The 15486-nt window shown below is 46.9% G+C and overlaps 1 protein-coding gene across 5 annotated transcripts in view; it reads left to right on the top strand.

The window, feature by feature from the left end:
• Nucleotides 1–15486, top strand: part of LOC121591753 (RING finger protein nhl-1) — a 48030-nt gene that overhangs the window by 4994 nt on the left and 27550 nt on the right. For 3 of the 5 annotated variants that reach the window (XM_041912652.1, XM_041912647.1, XM_041912648.1), the window contains exons 3-4: nt 13716–13856; nt 15274–15409. In XM_041912652.1, coding sequence (XP_041768586.1) covers nt 13722–13856; nt 15274–15409 — 271 coding nt within the window. In that variant the 5' untranslated portion in view covers nt 13716–13721. Of the gene's footprint in view, nt 1–8805; nt 9162–9269; nt 9371–13715; nt 13857–15273; nt 15410–15486 lie in introns of those variants that run through there. The other 2 variants (XM_041912649.1, XM_041912650.1) reach the window with 2 other exon arrangements.

Here is a 15486-nt window from a genome sequence, read left to right as displayed (position 1 = left end):
TTTTGCCTCTTTGTGGTGGTGGATTTTTCTTATCCTTTTCAACAGCAAATTCGGCCAATAGTTAAAGAATTGACGGTTGTTGTATTAGTAATATCGAACTATTCATTATTTTGTCTACCATTCAAGGGAAACAATATGAAAATTCCTTTGAGCGATAAAGTGTTATCTCCGCAAGTACACTTTCTTATGAATTTATTTCTCCAATAAATGGACAGACCCGCTTCAACAAGCTTTATCATCTTGTTAAATATTTCCTCTAGCATTTGTTCGGCTTCGCACCACCTGCTGCTACAACAACCCATCCATCAGGCTCGATCATTGCATCACCGTATTGCCGACGACTTGGCAATTTCAATATTCAAACGACAGGAAGCTCAAACCCCCTATCGATTCGCGCATTTATATCAGCACCAAAAACCGGTCTGCCCAATACAAAAGCCACTCCCGATACGCATCGAAGTGCAAAAATTGTAAATGTCGCTCGCTCGATAAGAGCAAACACAAGCGTGGCTGTCAGCGTGCGTGCGGGCAAACCGTCTCCTGTCAACCGCCGGCAATGGTGTGGCGTGGTAAGTGCGCGCGGGCGCTCGCGCCTACTGTGTAGACTATTTGCACACCCTGCTACTGCTGCTGCTGCTGCTGCCAAAAACCTGTTGCGCCCGAACAGTAGGCAATGCACGATACACATCGCACGCAAGGCAGCAAGCGCCGGCCGGTAATGGTGGCAAGGTTATGTTACGCTGAATATAATCAAGTGTCACCGCAGAAGAAGCAGAAGGGTGGTTTGAAATGCAGACGGCGAAACAAACCAACGCAAGTCAGTTCGCCGCTGTACTGATATCGTGCTTTTTCTGCCCTTTTTTTTCGCACGGAAAGGCACAGATCGAGAGACAGAAGAACAGGGCGCTCCCGGTACTTCGGCACGATGGAGACGCCCGGTGATTGATAGCGATTCGACGATGCGCATCGAACGGGAAAAATAAGTCCTTCGGGCGGGTGTGGTTTTTCACGGCGATAAAACCCGATTACACCTGCAGCCCAATCCAGCACACTACACTGTCACCATTTATCACAAACTGCGGCGGGCGGCTCTCCCCATCACCCAACGATTTTGTGCGTGGCCAAGCGCCGTTTTTTCCATTGCGGTACGTGTTGTCGGTTTTCGCGCATCGTTCAATTGAAATTGATCGCATTTTCGTTGCGCCTGAAACGGACAGGGTAGGAGAAAAGGATGGCGATGGACTCCTGTGTATCGATTACCGCACCCATCGATTCGCATCCGCGATATGGTAACGAAATGGTGCGAAACGGGAAGGGATCGAATTTTGCGTGCGAGGGTAAAATCGAAATTTACTTCGAATGCGGGTGGTTAATGGTGGGCCATGCGTAGCAAACCACCAAAATACACATACACACACATACACAGGACCTTAACCGAAAGGTCACAGACGCTCCTGTCCCGCTCGGGCCCGTGTCAAATTGTCAAACGGAGAAGTTCGATTCGTACTAATGGCAGGGCTTCGGTTTCGGTTGTTTTGCAGCGTAAGGTGCCGGGTGCAAAAACAACCCCTCTTCCCAGCCCCACGAACCCTGCCAGTGACAGTTAATCGATTCAATTCATCTTCTTAATTGTTGTTGTTATCATTTTTACGGCTATGGTTGGCGTGGGCAGATCTGCCTTCGGGGGTTCATCTGGATAAAGAACAGCGCCACAGTAAATCGGCAAAAAAGCATTTGACAAAGCTGGCATTGTAACGCAAGCGACATAATCAATACGTTTGGTAGAGCAACAACCAAAAACAGGTACCACCGAGTCGATGGGTAAAGGTGAGGGAAAAGAAAGGGAAGAATGGAAAGAGGGACATAAGATTGAATAGGTGTGCAGCCGGATTTAGTGCGACGATAGACAAACAGACACTAACGACACCTGACCATTCGCACCGAGCACCGAATCGTCGCGTGTTCCCCTCTATCTCTCTCTGTCTCTCTCACGGCGCCATTTACATATGTATGGGACTAAAAGGCAGCCTTTGAATGTGACATCAATTTATTTTATCGATGGCTTCCGGGCCGTGAATAAAAAAAAAAGTCGCTGATATGTGCAGGAAAGGCAAAAAAACAGGGCGATAAAGAACAGACAGCCACAATGGAACGGACGGTGCTCGTGACGCTGGACGATGATCGTCCTGTGCGCGTCCTTGAATGGTTGAAGAGTCCCAACCACAATCGAACCCGTGTTTTCCCTTGGGGCTAGCGTGTGTAGCTATGGGGAATAGTACACATACGCACGCACAGCCACACAGACAAGGGCAATTGCATCAACGCCCGCTGAGTAAAGCGGCCATAATCGAATTCCAGTGCCGTCCGCCCTAGTCCATCGTGCAAACTTCAAGGAGAGTAGAGGGGTAGAGTAGAAGAGGAAGAAGAAAAAGAAGAAGAGTAAACAAAAAACACTTCCAACCAGAAGCGCGGCAGTGCGCAAATGTGTACATACGCTTTCGCAACACCGAGCTTTTGCGTACGTGCGCGCGCGTGTGTGTTTGTGTGTGTGTTTTGGTGCGGAAAATGCCGATGAAGCAAAGCCACGGGTAACATAATACTGGCGGGAAACATTGTTACTACATACACATACACACACACACACACACACACACACACACACACACACACACACACACACACACACACACACACACACACGCGCGCGCGCGCGCGCTCGCGATTCCACTGTCATTTCAACTGACGGACGGTTAGCGTGATGGGACGGTGTGAGTGTGAAAAAGTTAAACAAATAAACACATAAAAGGGTGGGGCCGGGGGGAGGGGGAGGGGTAAAGCGTGAACAGTAACGGGGACATAAACGGTCCACCGGTGACACAATTTGCTGCGTGTCCTGTCAACGCGTTTCAGCGCAGCTGTTGCAAGGATAAAGCACGTACGCACACGCAGCACGGTGAAGGGTGTTGAATGATGGACGGGTGACCTTCATGCTTTATCGTAACTATCGCTAGTGATGATGTTGTTGATGCGGTCGTGTCATATAACCTCAGCGCTCAGGTCCTGTGTGTGTGTGTGTGTGTGTGCATGTCATGGAGGAGCATACAGGGATTTTGTTTTTTTTCTTGACACATCCGTAGAGGACAATTATCGCAACGGACTCGGGTTGTACCGGTGACCGCTAAACGGGTTTGTACGCCGTTGCATCAAGCGGGAATTGATATTTTAATGCATCAGCTTCACCCCGGGAGGATTGTTTTTGGATCGGTGATATCGTTAGGATTGAGGTAGCATTTGCTGTGGTAATTATAGTAATCATTCAATCGACACTTGATGTGTATGTGAGTGAATTGTGACATGAACATCGGCAAGAGATGTTTCCAAATTGTTTTCCAAATATACAATACCATCCTTAGAGATGTAAAAAGGAGAGTAAAATCGAATAATTACGTACCGTTTGCTATGGTCAGGTATCATCCGCACGTAGAACTGATTTTGACAGCTTTTTTTCTCCAAATGTATAGTAGCAACTGTCAGTTGTGTGTTTACAAACTGTGTTTGAGTTCTCACTCTTCAATAGTTTCAATAGCACTCTACAATGCTCGAAAGATCTTTTAAACCTTGCTAAAGGGTACCATCTAATTCAACAAGCCCATCATTTTGTAGCTTATAGCGAGAGTCGAATGTGCTTGAGAGAAAACGTTTACAGCAATTAAAAGAGACTTTATGTATTACAAGAATTGTTACAAGGATTTCTGAAGAGACATTTTCTGAGAAAAATGTAACAGAAAATGAACCATCTGTAAGAACCTTAACAAATCAAATTCAACCATCAAATAAGCTCACCCGGACTAGCCAAACAGCTTTAAGAAATGACAAAGACATATTCGTATCCCGGTCATGGCACCACCTAACTCTTAAGCGTCTCTATTCCATTGTGGCTTTGTACTGCAAACACAAAATCATTTCTACCAAAACAAATAAATCAAACAACACGGACACAGATGAACTTAGACACCATTGTACCAAACACCATTTATTGCTTGCCCGTCAATTATCATACCACAACGGGGCCCGTCCCGGTACACCAATATTACAAAACTTTGGCTTCCCTTTTGCGCGCTCGGGCCTGCTTCCCCCCCAAAACAAAACATCTATAAGACGAGTTTACGATCGGTTTCATAATTACGCAACTGTGCGCCATTGTCAAACCGCGACTGGCGTGCCCTTGCCACATTGCCGGCATTGAGTCCGGGACACATTAAATACGCGCAATTGCAGGCTTTAGCAGCATTTGCCAAAAATTTACTCCACACATACACACACACTTACACATCGGGACGTACAAAAGTAATCGTTTTCATTGTGTTTTCTCCGACGGCTAAACGCAACTTGTACCGACAAATGGCACAAAACACCCTCACCGGTGCTGGTACAATGCGCACCAGCAAACGCGCCGGAACGAAATGTGTAAAGTTTGCCGTTTTATACGAGCAATTATACTCGGGCGCAAGTCTCAGATATCTCCATTAAATGTGTGCCATGTTTGGTAGCTGCCTTTTTTCCCTGCAACAAAGCACCGCCAGACACAGGGGGGGGGGATGTGCCAGACTGTATTAGTTCACTTTGGGGGCTATGCCGAGGAGAGTAAGAAATGTAATAAATTCACGTGAAGCTTATACAGCACAGCAGTAACAATACTGCGCTCAAGCAAACAATGGATGCACGCTGCAGGAGAGCGTTGGGGATGAAATTTAGTTTAAGATAAAAGTAAAACACGGAAATATGACCGATGGCAGTGGAAAACATTTGCCATTTCAGTAGCAATGCGAACTACCAGTGAACGGAGAAAGCGTGTAAGCATCAATTGAAGCATTTTTGCGTTTTATGCCACATCGTTTGTGAAGCACCGTTGAAGGCGAAGGGTACGAAGTGGAACAACTTGTGGTCGCAGAAAGTGGAAATAGTGGAAACCGTAAACGAAACGACGCTCTGTTTGATGCTGATGAAGCACCCGGAAACAAACACTTTGGTGTTGTGCTTTTACTTCGAACGCTTCTTCACTTTAAATGTGTTTTCAACAATGTTTGAAGTGAATGAATCTCTGTCTCTGTGTTACTTAACTGTCGCTTTGCTTAGTGCACATCTAGCAAACTATGAAAAGAGAATCGTCCACAGCCAGCACAGGGACTTCAAATCAAATTTGCTTCCACAGCAAAATGTCGTTCTCAAATTGCTTTCACGCAGTTTGGTTGCGGGTTTCTGCGTCTTTGCCCACCAAACTACAGCCGTGCCGTATCGATCCGCAAAAACCGCACTCCGACGGTTTGTTTTCAAACAAGAGCGCATACGTGAGCTGCACGAAAATAGAGCATCCTCCTGCCGCAGTTACTGGCCCTTTCCCTCTACGCCAGGCGTTACGCGTACGCACAACCTGACGCTTTATCAATCAACTTCAGTCGAAGGCAGACGAAAGGGACTGCCTTTACCCATCGACAAATCGAACTCAATCCATTTCAAGCAGCAAAGAACGTAGAAAGGAGAGCGGGAAGGAAAAAAACCCATCACGTCTTGCCGTCCCACAGATCCACGCTTGTCCATCCCCAGAGGTATGCACAACACGCACGCAAAGCACGGACTGCACGAAAATAACACCGAGAGTGGGAAGAAAAATCCCGGCGCACTTGGTTGATCGCTCCCCTCCCTCTCGTCGGTCCGGGGTCCTGGGTCACCGAGCAGCAGAAAAACAAAGTCATAAATTTTTATCGTCATAAATAATAATGTATCACATTTCGCAGACAGTGTGCGCTGTGGGCGGGAGCGATTGAGAGGAGCAAAAAGAAAAAAAAAGGAAATTCAACAGTCCAAATGAACGACAAGCGCACGGCACTGGGGTGCGTAAAAGTGTAGCAAAAAGTAAGTAAAGCAAAACGAAAAACCCATCCCATGCAAGATGTTATTAGATCTGATGGTACGGGATGCGATGGGAAGGGTAAGTTTCGTTGGTGAAAAGCCAAAAAATCGACGCGCCTGGGGCGCAGGATCGGTGGCGCAAAATTGCCACTTTGCGCAACGCTGTGTCCCAACGCACGTGTCAAATCGCATTGAAGCTTCATCAGCAAAGTGAAAGTAAGATTGAACGCTGTTCCGAGAACCGGGTGCAGTACAAGCGTCACGATGTGCTAGGTTTCAGCAATGGTGTTGGACTGGTGCTAGTTTTCCGCAGATTGTTGCTGGTAAAATGGTTTTTGTGGACGTATCGTTCGCTGCGTCGCATCTGATTTGTTTAACGGTTGTTTGGTGGTGCACTGGACTGAAAGTACAGACAAGGGAAATTGTTATGCGGGAAGGTTCCAATACGGAGTACGATTTGTAATAGCACAGATTGTACAATTACATTGTTTTAAGTGCAGGAACTAAACGCATCATGTAGTAGCTCTTCAAAGAAATAATTAAAAATCAAGAAAAAACAGATACAATTTCTACAAAAAAGCCTGAAAACCATTTGCACCGCAAATGATTAACATTCAACGTACATTTTACACCACAGATTAACAGTTTATGTACAAAATAACCAATTTGTTCTCGAGTATCCGTTCGGCTAGAGAACTAACTAAACTGTTCCTCCGAACTATGACATTCCAGGAATAAACTCTCCACTCATCATAATTTTATCAACCCGATAGCCTTCGTGCTCGATCAAGCCCCGGCTCGATGAGACTATAGTAAAATAGATTCCCAGAAATGACAAACAAGAATAACGTGCAACAAGCTTCCAAAGTCCCCGGTCCCATGACCCCACCCCACACTCCATCACTTACCCGACCCGACAAGACTAATGACGCAACATGACTCATCAATTGGTGAAAGTTCTAGATAAAAGCAAAACCACCTCGTACCAGACAGAGCACGATAACTTTGCAGCACCCATTGTTTCTTTCCGAGCAAAGTTTTGCTACTGCTGCTGCCTCTGTTGGGGAAGTTAATTCATTCGGTCAATTATAAAACAAAACACCTACTCATTGCTACCCCCGACTAATCAGGGAAGGCAGTGAAGAGGAGCGCTTTGACGATAGGGGTTGAATTAGCTTGATCAGCGCTTCTACCAAACGGGACAGAATTTGACGGAGGCTAACGGGATGTACAATTCAACGGAAGAACACACAAAAGCGCACACGCTGCGGTAAAGAGGATGTTTCATTGATAGCCAATTTTGGAACATGGACAGGGAGTAGGTTGTAATGCTGTTTATAAGTGCCATTGAAGGGTGCTAGCACGATAACAAGGTGGGCGAAAACATTGATTAATATTGTGATTATTGTGGGAAACTGCTTCCGGGGTAGATGGTGGCCGCGTCGATAGCATTCAGTGGCGTTCGATTATGATCGGAAAAATGCTTTCTTTTCTGGCTCTAAAGAAAGCTACAATGACGTGTATAGTACGAAAGATGATCTCTAATAATAAGTGTTGCATTAATTGGAAATGGAGATAATTAAAGTGCATAGTAAAACATTAAAGATGGATGAATTTTTACCTCAAACATTCAAACCACATGTCTAATAACAAACGTAAGATATTGCTTAATTTAGAAGAAGGGTGTTTTTTCTTTCCCGAAACCCAAACAGGATTTCCTTTGATCTGTCATGGCACACAGAAACATCCAACTGCTCAAACCATTTCACCAGAACGCTCATGGTAATGATGGGCAGTTCCGCCTGCCGTTACTTTTATTTTCTTTCCTTCCCACACGATCCCGAACACTCCCACACGAACACACACTCACATTGGTGCAAGATGAAGAAGCTCTCATTAGAAATTCCTCATCAGCGGCTAGAAACCACCAACCACCGCCCCGGGAAACGAATGTGTTGCATCTGAATAAATATCAAATGGCAACGAACACGCACCAAAACGGTGATCCGTCACCGAAAACAAAACCTGCCTCGCCCAAGTGAAGTGACCTAGTTCCACCTAGCCTCGGCAAATGGGAATGGGAAGAAGCGGAAAGGAAATGAAGCAGTGGAGCAGCGAAAAAGATCAATAACACTGCTGCTTCGACAAGAATCGTGTGACACTCTTCCCTGCATGCGTGATCCCGTGGTTTGACAGTACGTTACTGATGCGTTACCTTCTCCCAAAGTAACGCCGATCTGCAGCAACGCAGCGGCCACGTCACAGCGGACAGTGGAATTTTACCAACACGTCCCACCGTCACGGGACTCGCCGTCTGCCTTGGTTGGTGGTGGTCTATCCAAAAAAAAAACACACACATTTTCAACCTAAAACTGCGTTCTATTAATAAAACTGCCGCTGTCGAAACAAAGAGAGCGCGCGGAAAGTTCGGAGAACTCGACGAGATAGCTCTTGTAAGTGTGTGTGCGTGTTTTCCAAACTTTTCCACCTTGGTGACGTGCAGCATATGCACGAAAAACTGCAATTCCTTACAGGTTACTATTTATAGTTCCGCGAACGCCACTCTCTCGGGCAGAGCAACTACCCGAACTCATTGAACATCATCTTCCCAAACGACGCACCTGACGCCGAACGATCGTCTCTAGTGGGTCCGTGTTGTCCTAGGTGTGGTGAGGCCTTCAGGGTGTTGCCCCACGCACACCAACGCTCGAGCGCGCTCTCACCGCGCTCCGAGTGCATTTGGAGTGGAACGATGCTCTCTCTCTCCCTCTCTCTCTCTATTGCGCTCGCGCTCAACCGGTTGCGCACAGGTTGCCTCTCGCTGAACGCAACCGGAACACTTACCAACACACACGTAAGGCACGGTGTGCGATGTGGGAGTTAAGTGATCTCGCGAATCCATCCAATCCACCGCCAGGGCAGCCATTTTAGTGCGCGATCGAGTGCCATCTTTGGAGCAAGTCGTTTTCGCCTGCCTGCCACAGTCGACCGTTCGCCGTACGCTCGTGCAAACGTAACACTGCTGATTCTTCCGTAACGAAACGATCGAAACGAAGAGACTTTTCCATTGTTCTTGTTGGTGGTGATTGGTGATTGGTGGATTTTGTGCATAAAAAACGAAAGCAAACGAAAAGCAACGAAAACCGTGTCATTTTGACAAAATAAACCAGGAGGAAACAAACAGTGAAACGTGAAGGAAACTGCTTACAGGGGGTGGAGAAAGTCAACCGACAGCCTAACCTAACATACAAGTACGTTACGTGCAGGCCCCATCTGCCCCACGGCAGTGGTGGAATGTACCGATCGTAGTAGTGATCCGCTGGTGTGCCGCTGTGTGCCGCTGTGTGAGAGAGGTTTTTCTGTTTTCTTTTGGCCAATCCATTGCAAGCTGTACTTTAGCCCGCTTTTCTCACAGAGTGCAATCAAAATCCAGTGCAAAAAGGGCAAAAGCAACGTCCAGGTGTGTGTGTGTTTGTTTCTTGTGTCCTGGTACCGCTGGTGCTTCATCTCTAATGGAGAGCTGTTGCAGCAATTTCCTCTGCTCTAGCGCTGGCTAATGCATTTTTTTATCTTTTCCCACGCTATTTCCCGCTTGCATGTGCGTGTGTGTGTGAAGCTTCATTGTGTTATTGCTCCGGTGGGTCTGGATTTTCTCCTTTAAAATGACTTCAATCCCTTCATGTACCGCAGAAACCATAACCATACCTGCCGCGGTAGTGTGAACTGCTCAAGTGTTTCCGTGTGTTTGTATGGTACGGTAAGAAATTAAAACACTCAAACGGTGCCTGTGTGCATGTATGCGTGTGTGTCTTATTTCCCATAGTTTACCCAGGATTGCACGGGGCAGCACCGTTGACACACTGCAGCCGATTCACTTAGCGCACACATAGGGTTTTCCTCGGTGATCTCCTGTGTGCCAGAACTTTCGCTCGTCACTGCTTGCTTGCGCTTCTTACACCGGGCACCTGCCCTGAGCGATAGTAGTGTTGTTTATTCGGATTCTCCCACCCAGTCTTCCCCCTTGCGGGGTGCCAGAACTTTGCCGACGAGAAGCTGCACGACTTTCAACCCGGTTGAAGTTTGAGCAACTATTTCCACACGCTGTGTGAAGGTGTGAACCGTCGGCTAAGTGCCGGCGCAGCCACAGAACTGGGGGCGAACTCGGCACAGCACACCGTTGTCGACGCTGGGGCCACATCGGGTTATCGGGATTTCACTTTTCTCGTCGCTTGCGTTTTCCCTTGTTGAGTCCGTGTCGCGTGTACTCGCGGGCGACAGTGGAGGGTATTGATGATTTATTTGAGAGCGTGACTAATGATTCTACGCGCGCGCTATTAATAGCTTCCGGTAGTCATTCGGTCGCTGCGATTCCGCACTGTGGTAAACAAGCGTGTTGGGAGTGTGGCAGTGTTGGTGTGTTGGTCGGGTTGGTGTATTTTTGACACGAACAAACAGAACCATATGTACCCCGTAGCCGTAGGCCACATTCAAATCAACATCCTGTGTGCTGAGGATTCGAGGAAAGATGATTTGTTGTTGTCTCACCTGCTGGCGCTCTTGCTTTTCCACTGCGGCAAATGTGTTCTAACAGTTTGTTATCTCGTGTGCTAGACAAAAACAGACTTCATTTTGTGACAGCAAACATCCTTGACGCGCTTGTGTCTGTCGCCCACCGCTTATCATCGCCTTGAACCTAATCTCGTTTCGGTACAAAAAATCGCCAACATGTCCATGAGTTTGTTTTTTATTTCTATTTCTTTCAACAAAACACATCCAGTTCAAAGACCCCAATACGCGTGTGTATGCGGGCATCCGGTTCGAAGGACCAATGTTCGAGAAGGGGGGAGGGGGATCCCAAAATAAGAATCGAACGAACATTGGAAACTTCTCGCGTTTGCTCCACTTTTCTGCACTACTCGATCTTGAACCCGTTTTTCCAATCTGCTTCCCTGCCTGCTTGCCTCTTGCTTGCTCTGTGACGCACGAAAAGCGTTGGAAAATGACAGCCACGGGTTAAAGACAGTTTTATACCGATACACCAGCGTGAGGTTTAGCCGTGTGCGCAAGCAAGCAGTAAACAATCGTTAAAAGAAAACCATTTTCCATGCGCTCTGCCGCGAGCGTTTTTGGGGGAAAAGACGACTTACTCGGGGTTTGACCGTGAACGGGGTTTGATCTCATCCGGGCTCAGGGATGGGGAGGGAAATTATTTATAGAACCGGGCAGCAAACAGATGCGACGCGGTTGCGTGTGTTTTTCGAGTGAGTTTAAAATCGAGCCAGCAGGGAAATCGTTTTTTGGAAGCAGTAGCAACGGAAGTGCATTGAGCTGGAAATGGATTCGCTGCAGCAAGCGCCTGTCCTCCCGCACCACCACTGTAACGATCATCATTCATCGCGCGGTACGTGATGGATCCTGCCGCTGCTATTGGTGCTACAATGGCACACACACACACACACACACACACACACACACACACACACCACACACCCACACACACACACACACACACACACACACACACACACACACACACACACACACACCGCATCGGTAACCCAATTCCGAGCACGCATTCCATTTAAAATGCAGATACGGAAAATGGTGCGCAGCTGCTTCTGGTTCCGATTGCATATTTTGCATACAGCGCACAAGAGATAGCGACGGAAAGGCAGCACACTGACACACATGCACACACTCTCTCTCTACACTACATTTGAATTCCATTCGAAGATGGAAGGGAAAGTAATAAAAAAGAAATCTGACATTCTACCGCTTGGTTGAAAGGGGCCTGTTAGACTGTGCGCAGCTCGTGGCAGCAGTCGTGCACGATCCCGGGCTGCAGCTGCACTTGACAAAGCTAATAATCATGTTTGATAGAAGCGGGAAAGTTTTACAAAAGCCGCTTGTTCTCCTCGCCCGCTTTTCCCCGTATCGGGTGCGAGTGGTTGCACTGTTACAAACCCGTACAAGCCCGTACGAGGCAGGTTTTGGTGGTACAAGTTTTATGGCACTCGGTGTTTTTTTCCCAAATTGAATTTAAAGAGTCATGTTTGATAGTGCCAGTGTATTATTTTTTTATGGTGTTTTTGGTACGAATAGCTTCGATTCTGGTTCTGTGTTGCCGTAGGTTGTTGGCGCAGCACAAAATTGCTTCAATCGAATAAGCCGAAACACAAACAGATATCCTTTTCCATTTCATGAGCTAAAACAATTCTACGGATTTGGTGGCCGTTGCCGTAAGGCAGCTGGAGCTAAATTTATCTCCCGATTAATTACGTCCTGTGATGCAAATATACTATTACCATCATCATCACAACAACAACAACGACAAGGACGACGAGGTCAGAAATAAATAAAGAAGAAACGTCCCCAAAACACAAACAAGCAACATTTCCTGATTTGTTTAGCGTCATCGCTTCCAAATTGCCATCTATTTGCGTGTGTTCGCAAGATCATCGGTGTGTATGCGTCGGGAAATTGTCGGATGAATGAATGTGAAACCCGGCTGCGGCCGTGTGGGTCGATGGGTGGAGTGATTGGAATGAGCCGGAAGGCAAACTGAAACCCACACAGTTAAACCGAAACAAAAAAAAAGAAACGGATTAGCTAGGATAGGCCACACGCGTTCGGTTGGTTTTGGATTCGGTTTCCACTGACCGGCGCGCGATTTACGCAATCGCTCGATTTTGCTCTTCTCTTTGCACAAGTGGATGTCCCTCGTTCGACCGGAAAATGGAAGTGAATGGAGAAGCTACTGTTGATTTGGAGTTCAAAAAAACGCGTTAAAATATTGTTTTAATAATTCTGTACTATGTGCGTTGACTTTTTGTACGTTTTTTATTCATTTTTTTGTGTCTAACGTGAGTTATCATGGAGAATGGAGTATGGGAATGAGAACATGCAATGATGGAGAAGAGGAAAGGGACGGTCAAATTAATTACTCTCATTTGAACTTTGGTGGATTTAACGGGAAACGGGAAACGGGAAAGAGCCATTGCTATGGTTAGGTTGTATTTTCCTACATCCTACATTTACCATTCCTAAAAAAAAGCCTTCAAATGCATACTTGTTGTTATGTTTGCGCACAAATACTCCAACATGTTATATTTTATTCATCATATTTCATGCAAATCATCGTAGAGCAGTAGAGGAAATGGTGCTAAAGTGTATTAAAAAAGTTCAATTTGACTGAAATGCATGTCGATCGGGGAGTTCAATCGTTTGATGCACATAAACGTCATACTTTCAGCTTGTTTTGTTACTAACATAAAAATAACACAGTAAAAACTTTCCTCCCACTCTCACCATGGAATGGTTAGAGAAGATTGTAAATGTTAAACTAACGCTCCATACATCCTAATCCACAAGCAGGGATGAAAACCAGCACTATTTCCTGCAATTTCCTGCAATACCCTTGAATCCATGAATATGCAAATGTGCTTCACCCACCTATCGCTTCAAGTGATCGGCCATCTGTGCATCAGCATAAGCATCACCTTTTTCATCTCTCATCAATGAATGGGATGTGTTTCGCCCTTAAAATAGAGTTCCGAGCACTTCCCTGCTAGCATCTATCAGCCCAGCCAAGCGTCCCTTAAATTGAATATAAGCATGCCGTGAGTGTTTTATAATGTAAAGCGTGCGCGAGCACCCAGTGTGAGTGGTTTTGTTCCTACCGACTACGTACACCTATTTATAAACCAATCTTTCCAAGCGCTGCAGCACGCTCACAGCCGATGCCGATACCTTTTTACTAACGAAGCCTGTGTTTCCCCCGTTTCTTCGTTTTTTTTCCCCCGCAGTGAAAAATGGAGCAGTTTGAGCAACTACTCACGTGTTGCGTGTGTCTCGATCGATACCGCAACCCGAAGCTGCTACCATGCCAGCATTCGTTCTGCATGGAACCGTGCATGGACGGTCTGATCGACTACGTCAAGCGACAGGTAAGCGTACTTACTATTCCTTCGTTTCACAGCGTACGATTGAAGAGGGCCGAGGGCTGTGGGCGAAACCGGCCGATTTAAAGTGAATTTCCGCCGCTTCACGGTGCTAACGAGTGGCACCTATGCCACTCGGGGTTGGTGGGGAGAAGCTATACGTTCGACTACACTTTTGCTTTAAACACTGGCCATTAGATGCTTTACTGGCTTTACATTAACGAGAAGAAAAAAAAATGCATTCCGAAAAAAAGCAAAGCAGGGAGTGCAAGGGAAGCAGTTAGTCGTGATTTGTACAAACATTTATTACCACACCGACCATCACCCGAGCGTGGACGTGTGGGGCACCGAGCAGCTTTAACCGCAATCACCAGCCAATATGGTGGTGCACTTTCTTGACGTGCGGAAATTCGTTCGGAACACTTGAAAGAGCAGGAAACCGAGCCCGAGAAGCCAAGGCTAGCCATCTTCAATGCCAAACCGATGCATTATTTCTCGCACCATCCCGCTATGCCGGTGAACGAACGTGAAGCATAAGAGTGTTGGAATCCAATTTCTCAGTCTCAATGCATCTGTCGGCACCAGGCACCATGCTTCCTTCCTGTCACGATACACACAACGTAAGTGTGTGTGATTTTTTTTTGTTGCTCTACAAAACCACACCCGTTTCACAAGAGCCACCGGGGGCGGTTGACCGTATCCAACTTCCGCACTATTCGTCCTTTCTTGCCTCTACGGCCAACGAAATAAAATATGAAACCCAATATCGAGCACACGGCACACACCACTTTGCGGACTGTTCCGAGGGGCCATTCCCGGTCGGCGAACACTTGTACGCCCAAGCTGTACGCTTTCACACCACCAAGGACACACACACACGCGTTGAAGGCGAAATTCACCCGTTTTGTGGACGATATGCTTCGGGCTCTGGGGATACGAGAGGGGGTTCGTCCGAACAAATCAATTCCCGAAGATGCTTTGCGTTATGGTTGTGACATTGGGACATGTATGATCTACACACACACACACAGACACACAGAGACATACACATTCACACGCGTGGCTGAGGATGGAAGAAAATGATTCTTTCGATCCGTTTTCTTGGTGTTACTGTTGTGGAAACACTTTCGCCAACTGCTACGCTCCACCTAACCTAACCATGGCTCTATTCAGTTGATACATTACGACCATGAACCGTCACAAATCATGGCATTGTGTGTGTGTGTGTGGTTGTGGAGTTTGCAGAATCGAGGTGATAAAGCGTGTGATAAAACGATATTGAGTGGTCGTTGGACGGTTGTTTGTTTTCGGATCGGAATTTGCTCCCCTCCCCGAGCTTAGCAATCCAATTGGGGGCAATGTTTTACAGATTGTTTGGTTTTGCCCACGCTAATGAAAATCTCGCCTCCCTTTCCCTGTGCAGGTCAAGTGTCCAGAATGTCGGGCGGAGCACCGGATACCGTACCAGGGCGTGCAGGGCTTCCCAACCAACGTCACCCTGCAGCGGTTTCTCGAGCTGCACATCGAAATTACGGGCGAGCTGCCAGATCCAACGTCCGGTAAGTGAAGCGGGCAGCTGTCACTGTTTTTTATTGTTGTGATCGATTCCATTTCCCGTTTTCTCCCCCTCCCGGCA

Source organism: Anopheles merus, chromosome 2L (assembly GCF_017562075.2).
Source record: "Anopheles merus strain MAF chromosome 2L, AmerM5.1, whole genome shotgun sequence".
Lineage (NCBI taxonomy): Eukaryota > Metazoa > Arthropoda > Insecta > Diptera > Culicidae > Anopheles > Anopheles merus.
The sequence above is the reverse complement of the archived record's forward strand: the minus strand, read 5'-3'. Positions and strand labels throughout refer to the sequence as shown.